Source organism: Penicillium expansum, assembly GCF_000769745.1.
Source record: "Penicillium expansum strain MD-8 chromosome Unknown contig276, whole genome shotgun sequence".
NCBI classification, from domain to species: Eukaryota; Fungi; Ascomycota; class Eurotiomycetes; order Eurotiales; family Aspergillaceae; genus Penicillium; species Penicillium expansum.
In genome coordinates this window covers 107,307-134,944 of record NW_015971413.1, presented here as the reverse complement: position 1 = coordinate 134,944, position 27,638 = coordinate 107,307, and the positions used below count along the sequence as shown (strand labels likewise).

Below are 27,638 nucleotides of genomic sequence, written 5' to 3'. Positions count from 1 at the left end.
CACATTCGCGCGGAAGTTATACTGTGGAAGAGATTTGGGGACTGCCTTGCTGCAGGCATAAAGTGTTAATCTATAATGTTGCCGGTTTCGCGACCTGACGGTCAGATGAATTTCAATTACATCCCAACCACCCAACCCATGTCGGGTACCTCGACGGGGCGCAGCTCTCCCAGTGAACTGGCCGGGTCTGGGAACCCAAGAATGCCGTTTGGACCTTCTCCAGGGTCCATTGGTAGTTCGAGGCCGGGGGCTGGCTCCCCTTCTCATGATTTGGCATCACGTCTTTACTCGAAGCGGTAGGTTTGCTTTCCGTGGGACACGAAACTGCGACAATTGGCTGACACCTTTGACTCATCTCGCAGAGCCCGTGAAATTCAAGCGCAAGAAGGCATTTCTCCCAGTATTTGGGGACCTCCTACTAGCGGCCATTCAACCCCGCTCCGCGAGAATATCCCCGAATCGCCGAGTCAAGATAGCTTTCCCGATTTGATTCCTACCACCAATGGCTCCATGGACAGCCCTGGCCGCCGAGCTCGCGCTGGAACGGTTCCATCTCGTTTCCCTCCAATGGGAACACTGAGTGAGATGGATCTTCAGCAGCCTTATATGCCGCAAACCTCACGACCAACACCCTCAACTAGTCCTTTTAGGCCCCCCGGCGTTTCTGGTATAGATACAGGTTCGAAGGTTGCGAGTGCAACGGGTGTGCCCAACCCGGCATCGCTATCTCGCCTTCGAGCTGGCTCGATGCCGCAAAGAAGCAACTTCTTGGGAGGTGGCGGCCCCTTCGGCCCATCATTGTTTTCAACAAACTGGTCGACGGGCCGTGAGAGAGCAACAACTTTAACTAGCATTCGATCTTCGGAAGGGCCGACTTCGCCCAGTCACTCTGCGTTCTCGAGGGATGGACTCGCGGACACCGATGTGAAGACTTTGGATTACTTGGGCCTTGCGGAGACCCCTCAACAGGGGTTGTCCTCTCTTACACGTCCCTCGATGGAAGCTTTGATGCAGCAGCAGCAACAGCAAGCTTCTGCGCTGCCGCCACTCCTAGCTGAGTTGGCGATGATGAAGAACAATAATAGATTCCGATCATATTCTGTCAATGCCAAGGAGAAGTACGCGGATGACGAGGATCTTGAATATGAAAGCCGTTACTCCCAACTTCCCTCGGGCAATATGACGCCAACCGCCGCTGCAACTGCCGCGCAACTTGCCGCCACACAGGCCCAGATTCACCAGCATAATCTCGCCGTTCAGGCTTTTGCCAGCCATGCGTCTGTCAGCAGACCCCGGGCGCGAACTGCTGGCATTTTGGAGGCACCTCCCCAGCGATCATCCATCCGCAACTACCTCGCCACACCTTCCCGCCTTGACAACAGCTTCAGTGCTGCTGACCTGCAGATTCCCGAGAATGGTGAATATGACGAGTTGTCCGAGGCAGTTCAGCTGATGCATCTCGGCGGTAACGGTATTCCCGCCATGGGTGGCCGACAGGCCGAGATGGCAGATGAGAACAACCAGGATGGGCCTACCCGGGCACTTTGGATTGGTAGCATTCCCGTCTCCACTACTGTCACGTCACTAGAGGCTATCTTTGGCATGTATGGAAAGATCGAGTCGACCCGTGTTCTAACCCACAAGAACTGCGGATTTGTCAACTTCGATCGCCTTGACAGCGCTGTGCAAGCCAAGTCACTGCTCAATGGCAAGGAGATTTTCCCAGGCGCGGGCCCCGTTAGAATTGGTTACGCCAAGGTTCCCGGTGCATCGGCCACCGGTACTCCTGGTGCAAATGGCATCCAATCGTCGCCAACTCCGGACCAAAACTTCAGGTCAAATCTCGCAGCGGCAGATGGGGCAAATCAAGCAGACAATGCCAACGTCATCCCTCAAATTCCCGCTCTGGCTGATCTATTGCCCGAGATGGTTCAAATCGTGCAAGAATTCGGCGCAAGTGAAGATGACTTGAAGAACATCACAGCAAGCATCCAGACTTCCATCGCGTTCCAAGCTTTCGAGGATGAAATCCCCTCGGTACAGGAAACGAGCCAGTCCCGGATTTTCGACGCCCCTCGTCTCCGCGACATCCGGAAGCGTATTGACAATGGCGCATGTTCGATCCAAGAGATTGAGGAGACTGCCGAGGCCATGCTTCCTGAGGTTGCAGAGCTCGCGTCCGATTATTTGGGCAACACCGTGGTGCAGAAACTGTTCGAATTCTGCTCTGAGTCTACCAAGGAACAGATGCTGGCTCACATTGCACCCCATCTCTCCGAAATCGGCGTTCACAAGAACGGAACTTGGGCTGCTCAGAAGATCATTGATGTCGCGAAGACTCCTGGACAGATGCAGTTGATTGTTGATGCTCTCCGCCCTTACACTGTTCCTCTTTTCTTGGATCAGTATGGAAACTATGTCTTGCAGTGCTGCCTGCGGTTTGCCAGCCCCTTCAATAGCTTTATCTTTGAGTCTATGCTCAGCCGAATGTGGGAAATTGCTCAGGGACGTTTTGGCGCCCGAGCGATGCGGGCTTGTCTCGAAAGCCACCATGCCACTAAGGATCAGCAGCGGATGCTTGCATCTGCTATTGCTCTCCACAGTGTGCAGCTGGCTACTAATGCCAATGGAGCTCTTTTGCTCACTTGGTTCCTTGATACGTGCACATTCCCTCGTCGCCGAACAGTGTTGGCCCCGAGACTCGTGCCTCACCTGGTTCACCTTTGCACCCACAAGGTTGCCTACTTGACTGTTCTTAAGGTGATCAACCAGCGCAATGAGCCGGATGCTCGGGACATCGTTCTGAAGGCTCTCTTCTTCAGTCCCGGCGATGAAATTTTGGAGAAGATCCTGAGCGACCAGACATCTGGTGCGACTCTGATCTTCAAGGTCTTGACCACCCCATTCTTTGACGAGTCTATGCGGACTGAAGTCGTGAAGAACGTGTCTAAGGTTCTCACAAAGCTCAAGGCTTCCCCAAGCCAAGGCTACAAGCGTCTGATGGATGAAGTGGGCCTCTCTTCACGGGGTAACGGTCGGGAGCATCACCATGGACGTGAGCAATCCACCCCGGAGAAGTCGCAACACCGCCAGTCCTCTCGCCACGGAAGCACAGGTTATGCAGCCCAGCCGTCCATGGACAGACAGTACAATGGGCAGTTTACCCCCAACGCGTTTGGACAGAACCCCGACAACCGTCCTCTCTCCGCCGACCAGTCCAACCCCCCGCCCCTTGATCCATACTCGAGCAATGGGCTCGGAAACCACTTGAACGGTCTTGCCGGTGCAGGTGGATACAGTCAGGAACCTCTGAGCCAGCAACAGCTACAATACCAAGCCTTCCTCGCTGCACAGGCTCGTGGTGTTCCCACAGGCTATCCCGGTATGCCCGGTGCCAACTACGGCTACCCAGCCGGCTCGCCTGCTGTGGACACTCTGCGATCTATGCAGCCGCAGCAAGCTTCCCCGCTATCCACCAGCCAGATGCTTCCCCAGAACAACTACCAACAGTTCAGCCCCGTTGGCAACCCTGCCCAGATGTATCAATACCCTCCGCAATACTACCCCCAGGCACAGCCCGTGCAGGGGCAGTCGGGCGGAGGCCGACGTGGACGGGTGAGTTCATTCTCGGATCGGCCCTAAACCGTGTAATGCGGCAATACTAACGTACATGCCTTGCGCCCAGCGTTGATCCCATCTTCGCGTATGATTTCTAATCGATCTGCCTTCCCATCTACATGTATAAATTTTCTTGATCATCTTTTCTTCTTTTTTTTCCTCTCATTTTTGAAGTTTCTCATGGAGACCAAGCGGGTTTATCTAGCTACGTGTTGTGATTTCACTGTCCTATCTCTTCGCCCTGATCGGACGCTGGATCGCCGGCAGGGGAGAATCGGACCCGGGAGAGGAACTGGATACATGGGGAATCGGTGGTGAAAAAGTCTTGTGTCTCTTCTGGGTGGAGGCCCAGTTTTGTATCTTCTTCAGCGTTTTTGAATGACCTTGTATCTTGTGATCTTACGATAGGATTTTTTCTCTTCTGTCTATTGTTTTAAGATCGAGGTTTTGGCTGCCTAGTGGAGCATAGTGAATTGATGCAGATGTGAAAAGAGACTATACTGTAGTGAATATAAATAAATCGAATCCAGTCAAATTGGATAGAATCAACTTTATATCAAAATCCTTCCGATGTTGAATTTACATGAGGCTGAGAACTGAAACCTCCACAACTACCCGGTGCAATCCGTCGCTCATTTTCACCATCACCAACAAGGGAAAGAGAAGGTCGGAGATGAATAATATTACCCAAGAGGAGACCGCAATTCTCTTCCAGGATACAAATATATACCTTCTCGACATCCCGCATTCAATCGCGCTGGCGCAAGAAGGGAGGCTGCCACCACGCCAACAACCAGCCCCAGAATCAAGTTCAGGAACAGAAAAGAGCGCACACAGGAAGATACTAAACCTACTTTCATGCTCACCTATAAAAGAGCCATTCCCTTCTACTGAGCCCAAAAAGCCAGCGGCTCTCGCCAAGGTCCTCGACACCATTCCTATCTCTGAGCGGCGGTTCCACTCAGAACTGATACTGCCACTCGTGAGGGATTCCCTCAAAACTATCAAGGCTGGATTTTCCCATGATCGCCCATGGTGTGAGGCTCGAGCTGTGCCTAGTGAACCTGAATCTCAGGATAGCAGAGCGCCGAATGAACATCCGCGGAAGCGGCGGAGGGGAAACGATTGCTTCGAGTCTGCACCAGAGGAACAGGTTTTGACTAAAAATGAACCACCAATGGTTTTATCGACTACCTCGTCAAATGACTTCGAATCTTTATTAGATCTTGCCATTGTCAAGAATCCATCACCAGAGCCCGCAATCATCAGGGTTGGAAGCTGGCATCATGATGAAACGAATTCTCCACCGTGTGAATATATCGTCCCACCCGAGTCGAGCTTTGTGCTTTGTACACTACCTCTATTTCAATCCGAGGTTGACCGTCCAACTACATCCAATAACTATCCTATTCCCGGTCTCCCCAAGCACCAGAAATTCAATCTTATCCTTATGGACCCGCCCTGGCCAAACAAATCCGTGCGACGCAGCAGACACTATCAAACACATCACTACTCCGAGATGGATGTGCTTACAGAAGGGTTACGAGATATACTCCGGGTACACTCGCACGACCCGAAAACAAAGCAGGGGTTACGCCGATCCGGACCCCACCCGGAAACCATCCAAAGCGAGCAGTCCATAGCTGCTATATGGATTACGAATGCGGAAAAGGCCCGGCGAGCAGCATACGAGGCCTTGAGCGGTGCGGGCTTTTGTATCTGCGAGGAATGGATCTGGGTCAAGACTACGTGGGACGGACAACCGATCTCCACATTAGACGGGCTATGGCGAAAACCGTACGAGATCCTTGTCATTGGCCGCAAGAGTGGCCATAATGTCAATGTCAACGCTAACGGTAACGCCGACGATGCGCCACTCCTGTCTCAGATGGATGATCTGACACGGATGAGTGAGGCCATTACGAGGAGACGGGTCATCGCTGCGGTTCCAGACTTGCATTCTCGTAAACCGAACTTGAAATCTATTCTTGAGAATGTGTTTTTCACCGAGGCTGGTCAACTTCAGGGGTATTCTGCCCTCGAGGTGTTTGCGCGCAATTTGACCGCTGGCTGGTGGGCTGCTGGTAATGAGGTTCTCCGCTTCAATGCCCGTGAGTGTTGGGTCGACCTTGGGGGTTTGAGGAATACAGACATGCATGAATATGTATGACCATGCAAATCAGGTTTTCGGGTCGACCAGATACGTTACCTTGCTTGGTGATTTCCAATGCTGTCAACAAAGCAGATGCTACCTTTTGACTAAGCACTCGTGTGTACATGGTCATTATTAATGCATGCTGTATGTGATGTATGGCGCATTGCATATATGTTGTACATCGAGGCGGTCATGTCCGCCACACACCGCAAGCTTATTCCCATCGATCAGCGCGGAACGCGCCGCGCTGACAAAAATATATTATTTTGGATCGGAATTGCAGTTGCAACATGAAGTGACTCAATTATGGTAATAAAATGGCATCTTAAATTTCTATCCTACGTATTCTTTCTAGAAACGTTGGAAAGATTCTCCCGCTTAGATTAACCCCCTGACCGCTAAACCCGCCGAAGGAATTCAGCCTCATCGATTAGACAGAGTTTTCCAACAATTCTGTCTTGGAAGATTCTTCCCGAAATGGCTAAAGATCCAGAAAATGGCCAAAATGATTCAGGGGTCAACGAAATTTCAGAGCGTCCAAAATGCTTCAACAGCACATTCCAAGAAGTTCTCTTCGTCTTAACTGCCACGATGGCCATTGGCCAGCAGTCATTCTTCCAGGGCTGTATCGTGGGAGTAACGGCATCTATTGGCAAGGATTTACATATGAATTCCGCTGAAATCACCTGGATCAATGCCGGTGCTTCGTACGTACAATTTCTATTTCTATTTCTCTCCACATTTCTCTACTGGATTTGAGTTTTCCCTGGTTTTTATAATGGGTTTGATCTATCATATCCCTACAACACATATACTTCGTACATCATACAACATATATCATACAACACACACCACTAACCATGCACTCAACTCCAACAGCCTCACAAGCGGTGCCTTCCTCCTCACCTTCGGAAAGCTAGCCGACATGTTCGGACGCAAGGTGCTCTTCATCATCGGCATGGGCGGTTTCACCATCTCACTACTCATCGCCGGCTTCGCAACAAACGCCATCTACATGGATGTCTTCTCTGGAGTTCTAGGTGTATTCGCAGCCGCCGTCGTCCCACCCGCGGTCGGCGCTCTAGGCGCTACTTACGAGAGGCCCTCAAAGCGAAAGAACCTTGCCTTTGCCTGCTTCAGCGCGGGAAACCCGCTGGGGTTTGTCGGCGGCATGATTATCTCCGGTGTCGCGGCGCATTTGTATAACTGGCGCGCTTCTTTTTGGGCTCTTTCTGTTGTCTATGGGATCTTTACTATTTTGACTGTCTGGACGGTCCCGGCTGATGGGTTTGCTAGGACGCCTTTGAGTGTTCAGGCTTTGAAACAGTTTGATCTCCTCGGGATGGTTTTGGTTGTTGTTGGGTTTGCGTTCTTTTCGAGTTCGCTTTCGTATGTTTTCCCCCGTGAATTGGATACTTTCTTGAGGATCTTTTGCTGACTCTTTTATATACAGTCTGGCTTCAGATGCTCCAGATGGATGGAAAACGGGATACGTCCTTGCTCTGTTTATTGTGGGCTTTTTCCTTCTCGTCGCATTTCTGTATTGGGAGTCCGTTGCTACAAACCCTCTCATGCCTCTTTGGGTCTGGCGAGATCGTAACTTCTCTCTTGTATGTGTCCCCACCTTCCAAGGAAATATACATCGAAACTAACTGTTCAGCTCATTGGAACCTGCTGTCTTGGCTTCATGGGGTTCTCTGCCGTCAGCTTCTTCCTTTCCCTCTACCTTCAAAACTTGAAAAATCTCTCTGCCCTTGAGATCACCGTCCAGCTACTCCCAATGGTTGTCAGCGGAGTGCTGGTCAATGTCGTCTGCGGTCTGGTCCTGCACCGCGTAAGCAACAAAATACTAACCGGCATCGGAGCATTGGGGTATACAGCCTCGTTCCTTATCCTGAGCTTCATGAAGCAAGAAGCTAGCTACTGGGCATTTATCTTCCCAGCGCTAGTTCTTGTTGTTGTTGGTGCTGATATTCAATTCAACGTCACAAATGTACGTTCAGCCCCATGTCCTTTCTATTCCTTGTCTTTGAGAGTATTTACTAATTTCACCTAGATGTACGTGATGTCTACCCTCCCACCATCTCAGCAATCCATCGCCGGTGGCATATTCAACACCGTCATCAAGTTGTGTAGCAATCTGGGCGTTGGCATTGCTACTTCTGTGGAGAGCTCGATCGCCCTTCGTATGACCGCCTCCACGCCTGCGATTCGGCCTTATCTGTCGGTTTATTGGTTTGCGGCTGCGGCTTCCGGGGCGTCTTTACTTTTGGTGCCGTTCTTGACAATTGGTAGACAGGGCAATGATGCCCCTCAAAACGAGCAGTTGATCACCGAGGAGGGTGGTGAGAAGACAGCTGTTACTGCTAATACGAGCTCTGTGGTTTCTTCTACTGTTGATATCACGGAGCACGAGAAGAGGTAGCCTATTGGGCTGACTTTTCAGTACTGAAGAGGGTCGACATTTGGATTGAGGAGCAAAAATGTGTGCGATATCTAAACACACTAGATATACCTGGGCATGTATATACATATACCGCATCCCAGTATATCCTGACTATTCCTTCAGTGGAATGCCAGATACAGACACATATCATTAAATGTACTTAATAACATACCACTGCCTTCAAGGCACAGCTCAAGAAAGACATACTATCTATCCGGATACCAGATCCAGAAATAACCCTCGAAAAAACAAACACAACCTCAATACACCCGTAGACTCTAATCAAACAAAGGTCCCAAACTGACCAAACTAAACCTCAAATCCGGATTCCCACCCTGCGCCTCCATCTTCAAAAACCTCCTAACCCCCAACTCCAACGCAGCCTCACTAAGCGCATCCTCCTCCTCCTTCAAAATTCCCCTAGCCAAAGGCCCCTTCCTCCTCCCATCCAACTCCCAAAGCGTCCCATCAAGCCCCCGAACAAAAGCAACGAAATGCAAATCAACATTATCCTCTGCCGCCGGCGCCGCTGTATCCCCCAGCTTCGCCGCATCAGCATGCGCACTCTCCAACGCCTTACTATCATACAGTAGGTCCGCACGCTGGATCGGCTCTAGTCCCTCCGCTTCCCGGAGCAACGTATCCAAATCCGAGCCAGCGATGACATGTTTCCGAGCCTCACCGTTTGAGACAGCGTGCAGTAGCCCGATCAGTCCGCATGCATTTCGGATAGTCTGCTTGAACCACATTACAGGTTCGGAGGGGCCAGAGCCTGTGTAGGTGGGTTTCGAGGCATCTTCAGTTTCGCGCGAGGCTTCGTAGGTTTGTGAGACGGGGAAGACGAGAAGGAGGGCTTGGGAGGGGCGGGGGACGAATGCTAGGAGGTCGGGTTCGTCGATGGAGAATACATCGGTGAAGCCTATGGTTGGGGGGAGGCCGAGTTGGTGCACGAGGTGTGACATTACTTCTGGGTTGTTTTCTGGGGTGAGGGGTTAGTTTGGGATTTCGGAGTGTTTGGAGAGAGCGGGGAGGGGTTGAGGTGAGGACGGACCTAGGGGCACAAAGGCCTTTTGGGTAGCTGGGACATCGACGTGTGCCATTGTGTATGATTTTGGTGATCGTGATGTAAGTATGTCTTTGGGATAAGGTGAGGGTTGGGAGGGGGGAAGGATTGCGGGGTCGATTAGCTTCCACGTTTTCTACGGGCCTTCGATATTAAATTTAATTGCATGTGCTTTAATGACTTTCATGGCTTTCATGGCGTTAATTGATCCTTAATTGAGCTTTGACACCTTATATTTTAGGTCTAGGAATAACAATAGAATTATTAACTAGTTATAACTATCTATAACTAGATAATATGAACATAAATAATTATGTAAGTTCAACATACCTAGCTGCCTTATTGAGTTTATGAATGCCATTTGGTAACCTGAAAATCAAGGCCAACATTCTACAAACTGTTTGCAACATCTTGGGTTGTTTGCACTTTCAACCTTCAAATATTAACCTAACCTTTGGACTAATTTCATTTTGACAGTTCTGCATTGACCTCCTATCAACCAGGATTAAGATCGTCATTTCAAAAAGGAGAACTCTAATTATCGGCAGCCTAGAAAGCCATTATGTGTTTCCAAGAAACTAGTGTACGCCGTTAGCGTCAGATTGACCATGAGATCGCCACCTCTGCCTTCAAAAAAACCGGCCATTGTTTCCGCAAACGTCGAGGGTCCACCGGCAGTGACTGGATTGGCACACTGATGTCCCGTGAGACCCATGTCAATTTCGGGGGGCTCGTAAAAAAATGGAAACGGGACCAGGTTACTCCGTATACGAAGCTATAATCGGTTGACCCAACAGCTTGGTAGCTTTCCCAAACTTCTGCCGAAAACTTCCCAACTTGGAACTGAAACCCTAGTGGAATTCCTTATACCGTGACATCCGGTTCCTTGTCTCACTCCCACATGTGTTCGGCAGTTTTAACACCCTGCACCCCATTCTATTGCCCAATTAATCTATCCCTACTCCGTACATTTGCACTCGACGGGGAATGGATTTCAACGGCTTTTCTTCAACCCAATTCATACCTTATACCGAATAAAACCACGAGGCGTGCCGTGTCGTCGATCATCTCAAGGTTGGCCTAGCGTTCTTTTCTTCGGTCAACCAAAACCCCATTTTTGGCCAGCCCAAGGGCCAAAAACGCTCTAGTTATTTCCTTGTTTGCCCCTGTATTTTGTAGCTTTTTGCGGGTCGTGACAGGAGAACGCTTTTATTAAGAATCCTGCTCCCCCACATACCTTGAATCCTTCCAGGGATGACAAGCTTTAGCCGATATGACCGATGAACACCTAAGAAAGACGGCGGTTCAGACCGTCGCCGCGGTCTTCCTACCTATTGCTACCATCACGGTGATGCTGCGCATCTATGTGCGTGGGTGGATTGTCAAGGCATTTGGATGGGATGATGGGATGATGGTAATTGCACTGGTATGTTCAATCCTTGAATCCTTTTCGATCTGGAATCCTTCCCGAAAGTGTTTTGTGGAGTGATAAGATCTAACAAAACTCAATTCACCACAGTTATTCTACGCCATGTTCTGTGGAACCATGATCGGGGGCTCGATTTATGGCACAGGCTATATGCTCGAAAGCCTCACTGTCGAAAATCGCCTGATCGCAATGAGATTCTGGTGGCTCTGCGAGATCGCCTACTGCTTCGCATCCGTAGGATGCAAGATTTCCGTCTGCATCTTCTTAATGCGCATCACTATCAAACCTATTCACATCTGGATCCTCTATACCGTTATGGCCTTGACTGTCATAGCAGGCCTGGTTTTCATGTTCCTCATGCTCCTCCAGTGCAGGCCACTGGAATACTTCTGGACTAAGCTGGCCTATGATCCTAATATCATAGGCACATGCATGGATATGAAGATCATCGTTATCATGACCTACATTTACAGCGGATTTGCCGCATTGTGTGATTTCACCGTCGGCTTGTTGCCCATCTTCCTCGTTCGCAAACTTCACATGAAGCGCCAGACCAAGATCGCCGTCATGGGCATTTTAGGCATGGCTTGCATGTATGTTTATCTGTTTCTTATCTCGGGTTTCCCGTACTACTTCCAGATTACTGACAAGGGATTCCATAGTGCTTCATCGGCCGTCATCGTCCGTATCCCCTTTGTCAAAACCTTCTATGACCGCGACTTCCTCTGTACGTCCCTACTCCCCCGAATGGCAAACCAAGACATGAATAAAACTAACCAAATCTCCCTCATTCTAGACGCAACATACCAAATCGCCATCTGGTCCAACGTCGAAGCAGGCCTCGGCATTACAGCCGGTAGTCTCGCAACCCTCCGACCCCTCCTCCGCCTCTGGACCGGCTCCCACTCAGACCCATACTACTCCTCTGGATTTCCAGGCGGACGCTCACGCTCTGCCTCACGCCCGTTAGGCGGTGCTGAAAATCGTCCTTTTCCTTTAGGCTCGCTCGACGAGAGCGGGCAGTCTCGCCTGAGACCGGATAAGCTTGCGGTCACTGTCACGACTATCCAGAGCCAGAGGGACCCTGATGATACCTATAGCACGAGCCCGAGTAACAGCGAGGAGAGGTTGACTATTGATCGGCCCTCGCCTCGGTTGCCTGATCTGGGGTTGGGGATTCATCGCACGTTTGAGGTCACACAGACTACAACGGAAAGGGATGATCCCGAAGGGATAATTGTAAGGGAACATGTATAATTGACCAACGTATAGATATGACTTTTTATAAAAATATGTATATATTAATATTTTACTATCATTAATTACTTCTTTTCCGGGGTTGTATAGTAGCAGGGACGAGAGTCGTAGTTAGATGTACAGCGTTTTAGCCGTGAAGAATGGGTTGTATTTGATTCATTCAGTCATTAGAACCTTTCGTCAACATGTATCTGAGATGGTCTCAAACAGCTCCCCCCTATTGACCAGGCTGCTTTCCCTGCTTCAACGGCTTGAAAATATCCGTCCACAGTTCACTAGCTTCACCCAGGTAGTATGTCAAATCAACATCAGCCAGACTAGCATCCCCATCTCCCGACAAAGTCTCAAGCTGCGAGATCAAGTTCTCCAGTCCAAAAGCCTTACCCGTTGCCTGAGTTGCACCAGCTTCGAGCATAACATTGACAACATGGATATGGAAATGGTAGTAAGTCGGTTGATCTGCGATAGTCAAAGTCAGCAAAACACCATCCAATATCCAATGGAACACAATACAGCGCAATAGTATCTCCAACAACTCACAATGGACATAAAGCTTAATCTGATCCTCCTCCAAAGCAGGATACATAGAAACCGTAGCTTCAAGCACCCTCTCCCTTAAATACTTCAACCAAGGCACAAAACTCTTCTTCAGATCCCTCAAACTCCAAATATCCCTCCTCTGCACTAAAGCCAACAAATGCAGGGACCCCATACTCTTCCGATCCCAATTCAAATCAGGCAACATCAAAAACCCATCTTCAGGCCCGTGTCCCTCGTCCCGTAGAATCACATCTTCCTGCTCAGTCCTGCCCTCCAGAATATTAAACACCCAGTTCAGACGTCCTTCCTCGCGCTTGGCTTGCATGTATGGCCGCACGTGTGTGCGGTATATCTCCGCCGTCTCTGTTACCATGCGCAACTGCTGGTCCGAGTACTTCTTGATGTGTTGGGCGGTGCAGGGCCAGATGAGGTTGAGTTTGAGGTCTTGCTGCGGGTTGGCAGATGCTTCGGCGGGGGTTGGGTCATTGTTGTTGCCGCTTGAGGAGGCAAGGTACCACCGGTAGATATCGTTGTCGCCTAGGTTGTTGATTCGGGAGATTGCGGCGTGGAAGGCTTGGAGGATCGCGAGGGATTCGGTTGCGAAGGCGGCTCGTTCGGCTGTTAAGATACCTTGCGTGTTGTCGATTGTGCCTAGGAGGACGATTCTTCGGCCGTTTTGGTCTGGAGGGGGTTTCTTTTAGTCTTTTGATTGCGGGGGTGGGGGATGGGTGAGTCGGACCTTGTTTGAGGAGCTTGCTCACTTGGAATTTGGTGATTAGGGCCTCTGGGGCGATCTTGTCGGTTTCTGAAGAGTCTGCCATATTTGGAGGCTTTCAATGCTGGGTTGTAGGGAAGTTCAAGATGCTCTGTACGGTTTATCCAGCTTTATCAGGTGGGGCGGTCAGGCTTGTCGTTTTGGTGTAGATCTATGAGATGGATTCTGTTGCAATGGCCCAAGAATTCGTTTTACTAGAACCGATCTACATAATACTACAGACTCCAGAGTTGTTTTCATATCCTTACACATTGAGCCCTAAGGGTATCCGTTGAACGCCTTGACCCAAATACATGCCCAAGCCTTCTTCAACACATAGTTCTTATTCGATGATGGGCATCAGGAGTTTCCGGTACTCAATTTCAAGCAAAATTAAGTGCATATCACAGTATTATGCTATCATATGCATTGGTATACAGCCTGGAATCCACAAAAAGCCCCCATCAACTCCATTCTAACCCAACAACTCTTCCTCAAGCAGTAGTCTCCTTCCCATTCGTCGCTGCTGGTGGGGTTGTATGCATCTGATAGACAATCAGAAAAGAACCAAAGCAAAAAAGCATCCAAATAGAACATGCTGCCATGATTGGAGGGGAAGAAAACATACCGCGTCCGCGAATTGCAACCACTCCTCAACTCCCTTGACAAAAGTGTCATCTGCCGCAGGAAGAGCCTCATGCCCCCATACTACAAACTCATCAAAGGTTGACTGCACCTCCATAATCTTCACTGGTTCCTCAGGCTCAGCCTCTGCATCCTCGGCACCGTCACTGTCTGCCTGTTGAGCTGCAGGTAACACACGATCTGTGGGTGTTGCAACTACACCTATATATTTCAATGGTATAGAGTCAGCCAATTATGATTCAGTTGCCGTTTGTATATTTCCGGAGAGCTCATTTGGTCATTCTCTCATACCTTGATAGCCATCAGGAAGGGCGACGCGCCGACCTCGAAGTTTGCGTCCGCGGAAATGTGCCGTTTGTGTGTTATCTGGATATCAATGAGATGTTAGTTTTTATTTGTACAATAGTCGAGCTAGCTTTTCTCCGGCCAGAGCTGTCTGTCTTGCATACCTTTTTCGTCTTTCACTGTCCAATACCGATCCAACGAATCAATTGGTCCGTCGTGGTGAACCCGGCAAGGAATGATATTTGGTGTACATTGTAGAGTCGAGTCTTTCTCTCCAGATTGTGAGCTCGCCTTTGAGCAGGGCTGGATAGTGTACATGTCGGGCATTGTGTCGGTTGCTCCCGTCGAGAACTGATATTCTGGTGTGAGGGCTAGCGGGGAAGTAACGGTGCAATCCAGGATATTTGCTGGGATCAATTGGTTGCCAGTTGATTCTTATATCGTTGAGCTCTGAAATTAGAGAGGTATTGCCTGGGTTCTGCGGTCTTAGGTGGTTGCGCTGATTCTTGCAAAAGATCGGAGGTGAGGCGCGACGCGTTCTCCCGTTCTCCGCGTTAAGTGGAAATTCGATGGGATCGACGATTACAGAAAATCTACTTACATAGCTATCTCTACAAGTATATTGTCGATGTTTCACTGCATTTGAATTCGCAAAGTAAAAAATATTAAAGACTTCTAAATCCTCGTGGAAATGCAAAACAATTCAATTGGCAATGATCGGGGTATACATGTACAGAGTATCTAAGCATGTCTCTTCGAAAGCTATATCGAATATTCAACCACATCAACGCTTGCGTGTGGTCTTCTTCTTCTTCTTCTTTTTCTGGCCCTCGCCCTTCTCCCTAGTGTCGGCAAGCATGCGAGCAGGCCATTTCTTCAAGTGTTCCCGCTCAAACGCATCCTTCTCCCGACGATACAAAGCCATAGTAGCCCGAGCATCTTCCACACTAGAATGCGCTCCTTCCTGGATCGTGATTCCCAAGAACTCCTCAGCCAACATCTTCAAACGTGGTGATCCACCACCCGCGATCCTCCGATATGGTGCATGCTTGCTCGTGTCTCGGATGTCGCGCTTGGGATGACTGAGGAGAAGAGCGTCCAAATCATTGCTGACGGCATGACCGACGAGAATGCGGTCCTTCATGATATCTGCAATTTCTTTTTGGACGTGCTCAAGGGTTCGCGCCTCCACCATGTGTTTCGGGGCAATTCCGCTCACATGCGTGCGCCAGTCTGTGACCATCTCCTTCGGGCGCACGTAGGAATCGTATATTTGGTCGCCGTTGAAGTTCACGACACTGACGCGGGCAAGTGCAGAGTCGTTGTCGGGGTTTGGTCCGACGCCCACCATTTCACAATCCATTGCGACATATTTTCCTAGTTCGGCGCTAGAGATGGATAGTTAGTAGCTGATAGCGGAAGGGCAAGTCCAAATAGTATGCCTATACGATCTGTGATCTAGCACTTACCTTGATGAACGGCCTTCATTTTCCTTGTGACGTGAACTCGTCTCGATCTTTGGAGCGGATGCATCGGCTGAATCGCCAGTCTCTTTCTTATCAGACATTCTCTTGCGCTTGAGGGTTGGTTTGGCGTCTTGGTTATATGGCTTTTGCTTCTCTGTCAACTTGCGTTTCTTCACGATGCCATCTCCAGATTCGCGGTCGGAGGGCTTGCGCTTGACAGTGGGATCTTTCTTGAATGTCGCCTGCAGCTTCTTCCAATTACTGGAAAGCGCTGTCTTGTCCATTCTGTGTTCTGTTGGTGAGAGAGAAGATGGGAAAGATAAAAAAAGGCGATAAGCAAGTAAATTTTCGGGACCCACTTTTATTTTGGGGTTGATAGTTGACCAGGTAGCGACATGGACTTGATCAGGACTATGTAGATGTATTAGAGGTACTATATGCAATTTATATACATACGATATATGTGGCTATTGCGTACTTTTCAATTGAGTGTTTAATGTTTACTGCGATTCACTTTTAAGTGCTTGAAAAATATTTGAGATGAAACCTGATCCTAACTCATCTAACCTTAGGACCACATTATATGTCCAGATAACAAAATGCACGCGCTTTTAGAGGGAATATGCAGAATCATTCGTACCCAGTCTTGAAATCCTTCGCAGCCCACTTCTCCGTGATCTGTCGTCTGGCCTTGCGTGCCTGGGTGATAGGTGTGCGGGACTCGAGCTTACCCTGAACGATCAATGTTCGGAATCGGTCATCCAAGAGATTGCCTTCTGGCTTCAAGAGACGCAGAGAATCCTGCAGCTCATCAGGAAGCACCAGCTCCAACGGCTGCTCGGGTACACTAAAATAACTTGTTAGTCGCAACATCGACATGGAAAATGAACAATAACGTACGCTCTCTTGCCGCCGAAGGTCTTTCTGCGGAGGGTAGTGTCATCACCCTCACCATCTTCAGAATCATCCGCATCTGACTGATTCTGGCGCTCGAGCTCCCGTTGCTGGATTTGCTCGGTGATCTTGAGAATATGCTGGGCCTGTTCATCTCTCTTTACCCGCGCTGCCTCCCACTTCGCTTTCCCCTCTGCTGCCTTGCGTCGGATGACCTTGTTGCGCTGTGTCTTGGACTTCCGCTCGGGGCGCTTCTTGTTCAACCACTCGGACTTCTCGTACTCGCTTTCGAAGCCCTCCCAGGCACTCTCATCATCCGACTTAACTTCGCCGTTGTCATTCTTGGCCTCCTCAATCAGACGCCGCTTCTCGGCTTCCTTGGCCTCCTCCTCCAATCGCCGCTTCTCGGCCTCAACCGCCTTGGCACCATGTGTCTCCAATAGTTTGTCCCATTCTTCGAATACAGGGTTGTAACTGGTTCCGGCGTGCGGCATCTTAACAGAGGGGATGGGCTTTCCGTTGGCAGCAAGCGAGATCGGGGCGTGTTTTAATGTGACCGGCTCAACCTTGGGCTTGGGCTTCTGCAGGAAATCAAAGCGAGGGTCGTCGTACGTGAGCGTGGGTTCGGCATCTTCCGCCCACGGATCGTAGAACTCATTGTCGGTCTTCTTTCCCAGAGGGTTTCCCTCCTTTGCTACTTGCTTCAGGCGGAGATATTCCTTTTGGCTAACCCAGTCGCTCTTGGGCTTCTTCGTCTTCGGCTCAATGACTCCATCGGTGACATTCGGGTTTACACGCTTCCGGCCATCCAGGGCGGGGATCTTCGACCGCTGGGCAAGGATCTCGTCTGACTTGAGGGGCTTCTTTTGCTTTCTGGCGATAGACTTGCGCACCTCTTCATTACCGACAGTATCGAGAACGAAAAGTTCATCGGAAGGCTTTTCGGAGATAAGACCACTGGCGGAGAGAATAGTTAGAATCTCAATTCAAATTTAAGGAGCAAAAAAAAAAAAAGAAAAGAGAGCAAAGATAGGCCTACCCTGTGATCTCGGCGTCCTTCAGCTCGCGCAAACCCTCCTGCACGGCGGTGATATCGACATTCTTGCGCCACGCCTTCTTGCCCTTACGGGAAGTTTGCTTGAATTGCTGGGGGGCATCCACTGAGGTCGACATTGTGGAAAACAACTGAGACAGACAGTCAACGATGATAGTATGAAAATATTGGCTTATCTTTTTTTCTGGTCCAAAAAAAATTCTGGGTCTGCTTATCTCAGCACGCGCGGGGGCGGTGATCGCGGCTACCACGTTTACCGCGCTTGGCTGCGAACTCGCTTTTCTTCCACTTCAAGCTGTCATCACTTACGGCGCGTGAACTCCCTGTACACCAGTGGGTTTTCATTTTCCATCTTTCTGGTGGCACCCTTGATCTTTTACTATCGCTTTTCGACGGTTTGACACTGCGCTTAGCGCGATCGCACGCCATGCCTGTCGTCAAAGGAGGTGTCTGGTAAGTGCCACCATTGGAACCCGCCCACGAGCTTTCGTGCTAATATACTATTAGGACCAATATTGAGGATGAAGTGCTTCGGGCAGCTGTATGTTATTTTTGACTGGCTAGGAACCTCTCTAGCCAATGTTTCACGGGACAAAAACTGACTCGATCGCAGGTTTCCAAATATGGTCTCAACCAGTGGGCTCGAGTCTCTTCTCTGCTCGCACGGAAAACCCCAAAGCAATGCAAGGCGCGCTGGATTGAATGGTTGGACCCTGGTATTCGCAAAGTCGAGTGGTCGCGGGAAGAGGATGAGAAACTGCTCCACCTTGCGAAGCTGATGCCCACGCAATGGCGCACAATTGCTCCCATCGTTGGGCGCACTGCCACACAATGTCTTGAACGCTACCAAAAGCTTTTGGATGAAGCTGAATCCCGCGAAAATGACGAGCTTGGTCTGGGAGGACCCGGCGAGGAGAGCGCCGCCCCCAGTGCGGACGATGTCCGCCGCCTACGGTACGTGAATTTTTTTTAAAGATCATGATATTCGTGTTGCTGATGGATTTTAGACCCGGTGAACTCGATCCCGACCCTGAGTCCAAGCCTGCCCGTCCCGACACTATCGATCTGGATGAAGATGAGAAAGAAATGCTGAGCGAAGCGCGTGCTCGTCTCGCAAACACACAGGGTAAAAAGGCCAAGCGAAAGGCCCGAGAGCGTCAATTAGAAGAGTCACGTCGACTGGCCGTTCTCCAGAAGCGCCGCGAACTTAAGAATGCTGGTATCAACGTCAAAGTTGTCACGCGGAAGCCCGGTCAAATGGATTACAATGCAGACATTCCCTTCGAAAAGCCAGCTGCTCCTGGATTCTACGATACAATTGAAGAGAAAGATCAGAATGAACGGCAACGAGAAGCATTTGATCCTCGGAAGCAGCAACTCGCAAATAAGAGAAAGGGGGACCAAGACGATGATGCAGAGCGCAAGAAGCGCAAGAACGATAAAAGCGGCGCCTCAGCCGCCTCAGCTGCAGCCGCACGAGCAGGTCAGATGCAGAAGATTCGCGAGGCTGAACAGAGCAGCAAGCGTCGGGGACTGAACTTGCCAGCACCGCAGGTCAGCGAAAGCGAAATGGAAGATATTATCAAAATGGGAATGGCTGGGGATAAAGCCAGTCGAATGAGCTCGGATGAGGCAGGCACTCGGGAACTCCTTGGAAATTACTCGACTATTGTTGGAGGAACTCCTATCAGAACCCCGCGGGCTGCCCCCGAGGAGGATCGCATTGCCAACGAAATCAAGAACATTCGAGCTTTGACCGAAACTCAGTCTTCCCTGCTGGGAGGGGAAAACACACCTCTCCACGAGGGCAGCTCATCAACTGGATTTGATGGGATTGCTCCTCGGCGGCAAGCGATTGTCACTCCCAACCCCATGGCCACGCCATTCCGCCAGGCGAATGGCATGGGTGCAACGCCTATGCCTGGTGGTGTTGGGGTCGGTGCTACGCCTTTGCGCACCCCGCGAGACCATCTAGCTCTGAACCGCGAGGGAGAGGGTGGCCAGCTCATTGGCAGCACGCCCCGAGACATTAAAATGCACGAGAACTTCACTCGCCAACAGATGCGTAGCAAGCTGGCCTCGCTTCCCAAGCCCAAAGAATCACAGTGGGACTTTGATACTCCATCTGAGACCGCTGAGCCCACCATATCTGAGGAGATCAGCGAAGAGGATGCGTCCGAGCGCGATCGTCGTAACAACGAGGCACGGGAGAAGGCCGCCAAGGCTGAATTCAAGCGTCAATCACAAGTTTACCAGCGAGGCCTACCTCGCCCCGCCGTTCTGGATCTAAACGCTCTGTTGCAACGTGCCTCCAAGGTCACCGACACCATCGAAGGCCTGATTGCCAACGAAGCTGCTATCCTAATCGCACACGACTCTCGCAAATTCCCTGTCCCCGACGCGCAGGTCAAGGGCCAAGCACCAAAGTTAAGCCATTTAGATGACCGGTTCTTGGACGCAGCACGAGCTACCATTGCCGCCGAGATTGCTTCCACCGAAGCGCAGCAGTCGGAATGGCAAGAAAAATTCGACGACGGCTGGTCGTCAGCTCGCGCCAAGTCTTTGCCCGGTCTTGAAAATTACGAGGATGACGAGCAGGATTTCTTCCAAGAAGAACAACGCATGAATGCGGCCTTCGAGACTGTTCAAACATCCCTCTTTGCTACCGCCGAGCGTGGAAACAAGCTTGAAAAGAAGCTTTCTTTGCACTACGGCGGATACCAGAACCGTGCTAAGACGCTGCGGTCGAAGATTTTGGAGGCTGGTGCTGCTTTGCCCGCTGCTGAAAATGAGCTGGACGCTTTCCGTACACTCCAGATCTCCGAGGAGTCGGCTGTGAGCCGGCGACTTGAGAGACTCCGCGACGCAGTATCGTTTGTTATGCGCCGTGAGCGAGAGGCTCAGGATTTGTACAAGAGCCGAAAAGATGAGCTTGATGAACTTCTTGCTGGGACGGGTATGGTCAATGGATGGCACTAGGTAGTTTGCCTTTTTTTGTTCTGCGTCATGACCACAATATCTTGCTCTTCTGTACAATTACTACCTCAGTCTAATTTGACGAACCGTACGCGGTTGTTTACTTGAAGATATCCCTGACATATCCAATAATGGTGTGCCATGAACAGTTTGATAAAGATTTGATATTGATTTAGCTCCTTGGTCAATTGATAGCCTCCGACTTGTTAACGGCCCAGGGCCTCTCCAGCCTCGTTTCCATGAGTCAATGTCATGTTTCGTAGATCCTTCTGGAAATATCAAACTACACAAGAAATATAAAGTTAAGATCCATTTGTATAGATGCAACCCAAGCATTACTATTTGTACTTACCGATGCCATATCAAACTCCGGGCTTTGGAGCATCAGAATTTGCAACTTCAAGCTTTGGAGCCTCAGGTTCGTCCTCCTCATAAATCCCAACGAACCGCTTATCGTATTTGGCAAGGTTCTCCCTTTCCGTTGCCGAAAGAACAGGGTAATACCTGGCATATTGCAAGGTAGGCAGAGTCTCCAGGATGCGAATGTAAAGCGCCGTCGAACGATCACCAACAATACTCGGATCATTTGCAGCAACCTGGTGTCTGAAATAGGCATTGACCTTGTGAGCATTGACCTCAAAGAAATCACGAGGGTCTCCCCGGTTTGCATAAACATGGAGAGAGAAAGGGACGTCGCGGAACTGCTCGCAGAGGTCCGCGATGGTCATCTTGTCGGTTGTCCAGCCATCCCAGCCGTGCAGGACGAAGATACACTCGTTCTTGGACGCGCGTGCCTCCTCGAGTGCCATGCCCAGGAACTTTCCGACTCGACTGACGGATGAGATTCGGCTGGGGGCGGGTTGGATTATTGTCTGCATCTTGTGGGGACGGAGACCTAGGAGTCCGAATCGCTTGCGGTGCTCGGCGGCGGTGATTATCAGCAGTGAGCGTAGGTATTGGTGCATTTGGTTGCTGTTCATTGCGGCTTTCGGGTAGTTGTGGTCCACCGGGCTTGAGGCTCGGGCGATGAAGACGACCACTGGGCCGAGGGGGTTGCGGGTGGAAGACAGGCTTAGTTTGGATGGGGAATCTTGGGTGGTGTTGTCGTCGACGGGGGGTGGACGAGGTTTGCCCGGTGATTCCTTGATTTGAAGCATTGCTGAGGATGAAATGTGCAGAGAATGAGGAAATGGGGGATGAGGGATGATGGAATGGGAGAGGTAGAATGAGGGAAATACCTGGACAAGTGAAGAGTCGGAAAGGTTTTACAATTACGATCTGATGGTGTATGTACATATCCAAGTAGGCAAGTACGTCCAGTACGTCCAGAGGAAGGAGCGACTCTAACTGGAAGATTACACGAGAGCTTGGAAGGAAACTGAGAAAGCTGGGAGGGGAATCTGGGAAAACATTGTAAACATACAAGTCGATTGGTGACATCCCTTGGAAACGACTATAGAGAAGTGACAATATGATACTTGATATGAACCCATTTCACGCAGTTCACCGCTTCTTGATGCTGACATCAATCTTTCCAATGCCCCAGGCAGCGACAAAGACTGTGAGCAGACCCGCGAAGAGGGTGAAAGGCTTGCGCAGGGCATCGATCATGGAGTGATCGTACGTGACCTAATGGCAAATTAGCATAACTGTGAGGTGAACAAATGACAATATAGATCAATACTTACCACGAACTTGGAGTCACGCGCTTCGTCGGTCAGACTGTCAACCTCCAGGGTCAAGGTGGTCCGGCCCAGAGTATCCATGTAGGTCTTGAGAGAGCTCACGCGAGCGTGAATGTGGTTTGCACCAGGAAGGCCATTGCTGTTTTTTCCCTCAAGGATCTCGAAGCGGACATTGTGAGCACCTTCGGGGAGAACAACGCGTACAATAACACGCTCATACTGGATGCCCTCGGCCATCTTAGGTCCCTCAATGAGCGGGGCCTTGAGGACATAGGAGTCGGAGTCAGCACCCGCGGCACGGCGCAGGAATGAAGCAAGGTCATTGTTCCATCCAATACGGAAGCTGTAGTTCCAGCCTCCAAAGATCGGGTAGCGGGGCTTCAGCTCCAAGTTACCCGCGCTCTTACCAACACTCGGACGGTAGCGGCTGGTCGAGACATTGCCGATATCGTCAATGAAGTAAGGGTCGACGGAGCCGGGCAGAAGCGGATATGTCAGCTCACGAACCGCGGAGGTAGGCGCTTTCTGGTAGGTGGTGAGTGTCCAATCGACACGCGAGAACTGTTTGGTCAGCTCCGAGCCGTTGTTACGCAGCCAGTACCGTTCCTCAGTTGCAAGGTTGCCGCCCCAGTGCGAGACCTCCAAGTCACGCTCCAAAAGGTTCACGGTGATTACGGGCTTAGTGAACTCGTAGCGGACGGTAATTGGGTGCTCGGTGCCAGGGGCCACCTTAGCCGTGTTGTACGGACCGTAGGTGTATGTGGCGCCCTTGCGCTCGGGGTCCGAGCCGGTCTTGAGTCCATCAGTGGTTGTGTAATCCGGCACATTGGTACTGGGGAACTTCAACTTGGTCTTCTGTGTATCTGTCGTGTAGGCGGATGGCATATAAGCGGAGAAGGAGTAGGTGAGGTATTGCTTGTCCGCCTGTCCGATGGTTGCGGGAAGCGGGCTAAGAGAGGAAAGTACCGAGTACGAAATTCCAAGGGTAACTTGCGACTTCGGTGCCAGAGGCTCGGGAAGGTGAACGACGAAGTATTGGTTGCCGCTGTTTCAATTGATGTTAGAATTCGTGTAACGGTGTATGTGCCTCGCCCATTACAAGGCCAGACCCCTGACATCGCCATTGGCCTCCCAATTGATACTCACTCAGATGATACAGCTTCAGTATAGTCCACGTCGAAGCGTCCCTTCTCCGGGGCCTTCTTATCCCTCACTTCGAAGCCTCCAATACGGTCGAACACATCGGCAGGGAAGGGGATGTAGTAGTCGTTCTGGGGCTTCTTGTCGACATTCTCCACAACAACATTGATTGTTTCCCGCACATAGCTCTTTTCCAAATTGGTATTCCGAACCAAATTTGTGTTTTTGAAAACCTGCGGGGGTTTGAAGCCGGACGGAAGATCCAATCGACTAGGCGTAGTAAGGTTGGTTGCGGCGCACAGGCTGGGCGCGAGTAGCCCGAGCACTGTGGCGGTGAAAAACCTCATCCTGAGTACCTGGAGGACACAATTTCTCCAAGGTTCAAAAGGTTCAAGAATCCAAGTTGTGATTGTGTCTGGTCGATGAACCTTGGGAAGCTTGCGAAGCTGATGATACGTGGTCCCCATTGTATACTAGGGTCGCCGAAGCGGCCACATCGCGCACTCCGGCTTATCTCTGATAAGGGCCTAGTTGATCTCGGACGCTTCTCCTCAGTTCTCCTCATCTTGCATCTTTACTTCTTGCATATTTGACTTGCAGGTTTCAATTGGCTAAAGGCACAGCTGAATCCTCTTTTCGGATATCATCATGTTGTCACGCACAGTGTTCGCCTCTCGAGCTGCTGTAAGGTCCGGCTGTTTGAGAGGAACTCAACTGCCGTCTGCTCGTCGTTACCATGGCCTTGCCCAGAGCAAGTTCTTCCAGGTGTCAGAAGAGGTGCGTGACGCAGTTGCTACAGGTAAACCAGTCGTCTCACTCGAGACGACAATCTATACACACGGTGAGTCATCTGTCTCCATTCCGAATCCTGAGAGTGAAGAACTTCGTCCAAAAGCGGGGAAGCTAAGACTGATCGGCTGTAGGTTTCCCTTATCCTGATAATCTTGCCCTCGCTGCGTTGTTGGAGTCTGTTGTGAGAGCCAACGGCGGAGTTCCTGCAACTATAGGAATCCTTGGTGGCGTGGCCAAAGTTGGTCTGAGTACAGAAGAGCTTATTGAGCTGGCCTCGACAGCTCAAGATAAGAGTGCCCTGAAAGTGTCTCGTAGGGATCTTGGGTATATCTGTGGCATGGTGAGTTAGCTTTTACAATGGCTCGGAGAACTGAAACTGATCCATATTAGGGCATGGTTGGTAAGCCAATGTACGGCGGTACTACAATCTCCGGCACTATGATCCTGTCAGAACTAGCTGGTATCAAAATCTTTGGTACCGGTGGACTAGGTAAATCCAATGATCAAATTTCAATCGAAGATGTAGCCAAGCTGACTTGCTCTAGGTGGTGTGCATCGCGGAGGTGAAAACTCCATGGATATCTCTGGTAGGGAAAACTGTGGAAACAAGACCATCATCCCCAATTATTGACAAATGATTATAGCCGATCTTACTGAACTTGGACGTACCCCGGTGACGGTGATTAGCTCTGGGTGCAAGAGCTTCTTGGATATTCCTCGAACGCTCGAATACCTCGAGACCGAAGGTGTCTGTGTGGGTACATTCGCTGATGGCCGAGATGGCCCCGTTGACTTCCCTGCTTTCTTCACACGAGAGAGTGGCATCCGCAGTCCCCGGGTCATTCAAAATGAAGCCGAAGCCGCCGCCATAGTTTGTAGGTTTACCCTATGTATTGAAAGCTACGGCATCGTTGACAGAATCTCCAGATGCGCAATCCAAGCTTCCAGTATCCTCCGGCATCCACTTCGCCAACCCTGTCCCCCTGGAGCACTCTATCCCCAAAGCCGAGATGGATCTTGTGATTGAAGAAGCTATCCGTCTTTCCCACGTAGAGGGTTACCATGGTAGTGACAACACGCCATTTGTGCTTGCTAAGATCAAGGAACTAAGCGGTGGAAAGAGCGTAGTTGCTAACCGGGCCTTGGTTGAGTCCAATGTCAAGCGTGCAACCCTAGTAGCTGTTGAACTTGCCAAGCTTGAAGAAGCTGACCTAGGAACAGGGTCTCGGTGAGTTTTGTTTCTAGATACGAGATACGAGATTCAATCAATGCTAAGTTCGGATATCTCCTTCCCCATAGACACATGCCATCAATCCCAGGTGTAGCTTTGCCAAGTCAAGTTGCCTCGCAAGTTGAAGATATCCCGGAACCAGCTAGTACCGAGGCACCTATTACACCGACACTAAAGGCAGATGTTGTGGTAGCCGGCTCGCTAGCTATCGACCTATCCTGCGACTACACTCCATTCGGAGACGAACTCACACAGGTTGCACCAGTACCGCACACCTCCAACCCAGCAGTTATCGGACAAAGCCTAGGCGGCGTTGGCCACAACGTTGCCGTTGCTGCCAACTACGTTGGCAGCGAGGTCCTCTTCTGCAGCGTCGTTGCAGACGATCTCAGCGGCCGCGCTGCACTATCAACCCTTGAAAAGGAAGGCCTCAGCACCGCAGGCATTCAAGTCCTCCCAGCGACATCATCCACCCGCACAGCACAATACATCGCAATCAACGACACCAAAAAAGACCTATTAGTAGCTATGGCCGACATGGGCATCGTCGAACTCCCCGAATCTCAGCTCGACTTTGACGGCTTCTGGGAACCTCTCCTTGAACGCACAAAGCCAAACTGGGTCGTCGTCGACGCCAACTGGCGACCCGAAGTGATAGCCAAGTGGAGTGCCGTAGCCCGCAAACACGGCGCACGCGTTGCCTTCGAGCCCGTTTCAACAGCCAAATCTCGACGTCTGTTCGGCAGCCACGTAAATAGCACTGGCGCGACTATCGGTCTTAATCAGACTATTCCAAATAATGCTATCAGTCTTGCGTGTCCGAACCGCCTTGAGCTGGCGGCTATGTATACCGCTGCGCGGGAATCGCTTATTTTCGAGTCGCCGCAATGGTGGCATATCATTAACTCGATGAATATGTCTCCGGCAGGCTCGCGCGAGCGCCTCATTGCAATCACTTCGTTGTCTCTTGTCGATGAGGGCCTTCCGCAGCAGACTGTTCAGCTGCTTCCTTTCATCCCCTGTATTCTTACCAAGCTCGGTGGTGCGGGTTCTTTGCTCACTCAGCTTCTGCCGCCTGGTGATCCCCGTCTTACGGATCCGGAGTCTGCGCCGTATATTCTTGCTCGCGTGTCCCCTGGGTCGGACGTACCTTTCGGTGGTGTTTACATGCGTCTGTTCTCGCCCGATACTATCCTAGGTGCTGACGACATTGTCAGTGTCAATGCGGCAGGTGATACGCTGCTAGGCGTTGTGGTGGCTGGCTTGGCTAAGGACTCTTCTGTGCGCATTGAAGATGTCATTCCTGTTGCCCAGGAGGCGAGCCGGAAAACATTGGCTAGCGCTGGAGGTGTGAGCGAAAAGCTGGTTGAGCTGCGGGGCTTATTGGGGTTGTAATAGGTGTAGCTGTGACAGGGCCCCACCACTAATGAGGCTTCCCATATGAAGTGGGTACCTGAGGGTCTTCGGACTAATGTACATATAAGTCGGGTTTCAGACTAACATGGGATTTCCTTTCCATTCGGTGCTCACTCCTTGTCCCTTTTTGCGAATCAATCCAAATCACAATATGTACCAGTCTGCACCATTCCGATAAAGTACTACCCTTACGTAGATTTATAGAAGTTACTAATATGTAGTTTAGTGCTTAGTATTCAGCTGATATATAATAGGCAATCCTTTGTAAATGTTAGCCTGAGATAATACTGGAGCAGAGGGTTTTATTTTCATCGATTCATCTCTTTATACTACTCGGAAAACGGTTCGGCATTCGAACTCATCCACTAAACCATGAATTGCATACTAAAATAAGCTCCTCAGTGCTCAAAGGCGAGACCGGGAAGTAATGGATACACATATAGGTCCTCAGCTGCCTCATAATCAACCAAACCTATAGCAAGCTATCAATCTAAATAGGTCCTTCGAATCCCAAAGGTCTCCACTGCTACCAAAAATATCTTCACTTGTTTGGCTTCTTAGAAACCAACGGTATCGAGAGCTTTATGACTGTGATTTGTTTGAAAGTGCGGTTATAGTAACATTCTGATGTTTAGCGGGCTCCACCTTGATACCTTTTAGAAGGGCTTCGTCCTGGTCAAGTGCTGCAGTAGGTCTCCGAGCACTAGGCTGTTTTTGAGTAACCTCTGAGCTATGCACAGAGGACTTTGGTGTGATAGTGGCGGGGATTGGGGTTTCCCATCGAAAATAGAG

General features: G+C 50.4%; 11 protein-coding genes across 11 annotated transcripts; 4 read left to right on the top strand and 7 right to left on the bottom strand.

The window, feature by feature from the left end:
* Positions 1-138: 138 nt before the first annotated feature.
* On the top strand, positions 139-8,198 carry PEX2_083410 (putative RNA binding protein Jsn1; the record flags this gene model as incomplete). Its single annotated transcript, XM_016745611.1, has 9 exons — positions 139-296; positions 363-3,615; positions 3,824-3,973; positions 4,496-5,729; positions 6,267-6,480; positions 6,653-7,162; positions 7,227-7,383; positions 7,434-7,766; positions 7,830-8,198. The coding sequence occupies 9 exons, from the start codon at positions 139-141 to the stop codon at positions 8,196-8,198; spliced, it is 6,378 nt and encodes a 2,125-aa protein (XP_016595510.1).
* A 299-nt stretch (positions 8,199-8,497) lies between these two features.
* PEX2_083400 (ubiquitin carboxyl-terminal hydrolase) lies at positions 8,498-9,319 on the bottom strand (the record flags this gene model as incomplete). Its single annotated transcript, XM_016745610.1, has 2 exons — positions 8,498-9,198; positions 9,271-9,319. 2 exons carry the CDS (start codon positions 9,317-9,319, stop codon positions 8,498-8,500), a joined length of 750 nt encoding a protein of 249 aa, XP_016595509.1.
* A 1,236-nt stretch (positions 9,320-10,555) lies between these two features.
* On the top strand, positions 10,556-11,968 carry PEX2_083390 (putative integral membrane protein; the record flags this gene model as incomplete). Its single annotated transcript, XM_016745609.1, has 3 exons — positions 10,556-10,708; positions 10,802-11,438; positions 11,508-11,968. 3 exons carry the CDS (start codon positions 10,556-10,558, stop codon positions 11,966-11,968), a joined length of 1,251 nt encoding a protein of 416 aa, XP_016595508.1.
* Positions 11,969-12,185: 217 nt separating this feature from the next.
* Positions 12,186-13,329, bottom strand: PEX2_083380 (putative mRNA decapping hydrolase; the record flags this gene model as incomplete). The annotated part of the gene is made up of 3 exons (XM_016745608.1): positions 12,186-12,427; positions 12,509-13,189; positions 13,248-13,329. 3 exons carry the CDS (start codon positions 13,327-13,329, stop codon positions 12,186-12,188), a joined length of 1,005 nt encoding a protein of 334 aa, XP_016595507.1.
* A 427-nt stretch (positions 13,330-13,756) lies between these two features.
* Positions 13,757-14,519, bottom strand: PEX2_083370 (ribonuclease H2 subunit C; the record flags this gene model as incomplete). The annotated part of the gene is made up of 4 exons (XM_016745607.1): positions 13,757-13,807; positions 13,891-14,108; positions 14,199-14,273; positions 14,357-14,519. 4 exons carry the CDS (start codon positions 14,517-14,519, stop codon positions 13,757-13,759), a joined length of 507 nt encoding a protein of 168 aa, XP_016595506.1.
* Positions 14,520-14,976: 457 nt separating this feature from the next.
* On the bottom strand, positions 14,977-15,942 carry rex4 (putative 3'-5' exonuclease; the record flags this gene model as incomplete). The annotated part of the gene is made up of 2 exons (XM_016745606.1): positions 14,977-15,580; positions 15,662-15,942. The coding sequence occupies 2 exons, from the start codon at positions 15,940-15,942 to the stop codon at positions 14,977-14,979; spliced, it is 885 nt and encodes a 294-aa protein (XP_016595505.1).
* A 346-nt stretch (positions 15,943-16,288) lies between these two features.
* Positions 16,289-17,725, bottom strand: PEX2_083350 (ribosome biogenesis protein NOP53; the record flags this gene model as incomplete). Its single annotated transcript, XM_016745605.1, has 3 exons — positions 16,289-16,505; positions 16,559-17,509; positions 17,592-17,725. 3 exons carry the CDS (start codon positions 17,723-17,725, stop codon positions 16,289-16,291), a joined length of 1,302 nt encoding a protein of 433 aa, XP_016595504.1.
* A 308-nt stretch (positions 17,726-18,033) lies between these two features.
* Positions 18,034-20,585, top strand: cef1 (putative cell division control protein (Cdc5); the record flags this gene model as incomplete). The annotated part of the gene is made up of 4 exons (XM_016745604.1): positions 18,034-18,059; positions 18,114-18,147; positions 18,220-18,560; positions 18,614-20,585. 4 exons carry the CDS (start codon positions 18,034-18,036, stop codon positions 20,583-20,585), a joined length of 2,373 nt encoding a protein of 790 aa, XP_016595503.1.
* A 359-nt stretch (positions 20,586-20,944) lies between these two features.
* Positions 20,945-21,739, bottom strand: PEX2_083330 (uncharacterized protein; the record flags this gene model as incomplete). The annotated part of the gene is made up of 1 exon (XM_016745603.1): positions 20,945-21,739. One exon carries the CDS (start codon positions 21,737-21,739, stop codon positions 20,945-20,947), a length of 795 nt encoding a protein of 264 aa, XP_016595502.1.
* A 346-nt stretch (positions 21,740-22,085) lies between these two features.
* On the bottom strand, positions 22,086-23,754 carry PEX2_083320 (dolichyl-diphosphooligosaccharide--protein glycotransferase subunit OST1; the record flags this gene model as incomplete). Its single annotated transcript, XM_016745602.1, has 3 exons — positions 22,086-22,211; positions 22,271-23,312; positions 23,414-23,754. The coding sequence occupies 3 exons, from the start codon at positions 23,752-23,754 to the stop codon at positions 22,086-22,088; spliced, it is 1,509 nt and encodes a 502-aa protein (XP_016595501.1).
* A 301-nt stretch (positions 23,755-24,055) lies between these two features.
* Positions 24,056-26,825, top strand: PEX2_083310 (pseudouridine-5'-phosphate glycosidase/carbohydrate kinase family protein; the record flags this gene model as incomplete). The annotated part of the gene is made up of 7 exons (XM_016745601.1): positions 24,056-24,248; positions 24,331-24,539; positions 24,590-24,689; positions 24,745-24,786; positions 24,844-25,074; positions 25,127-25,427; positions 25,499-26,825. 7 exons carry the CDS (start codon positions 24,056-24,058, stop codon positions 26,823-26,825), a joined length of 2,403 nt encoding a protein of 800 aa, XP_016595500.1.
* Between the last annotated feature and the right edge of the window lie 813 nt (positions 26,826-27,638).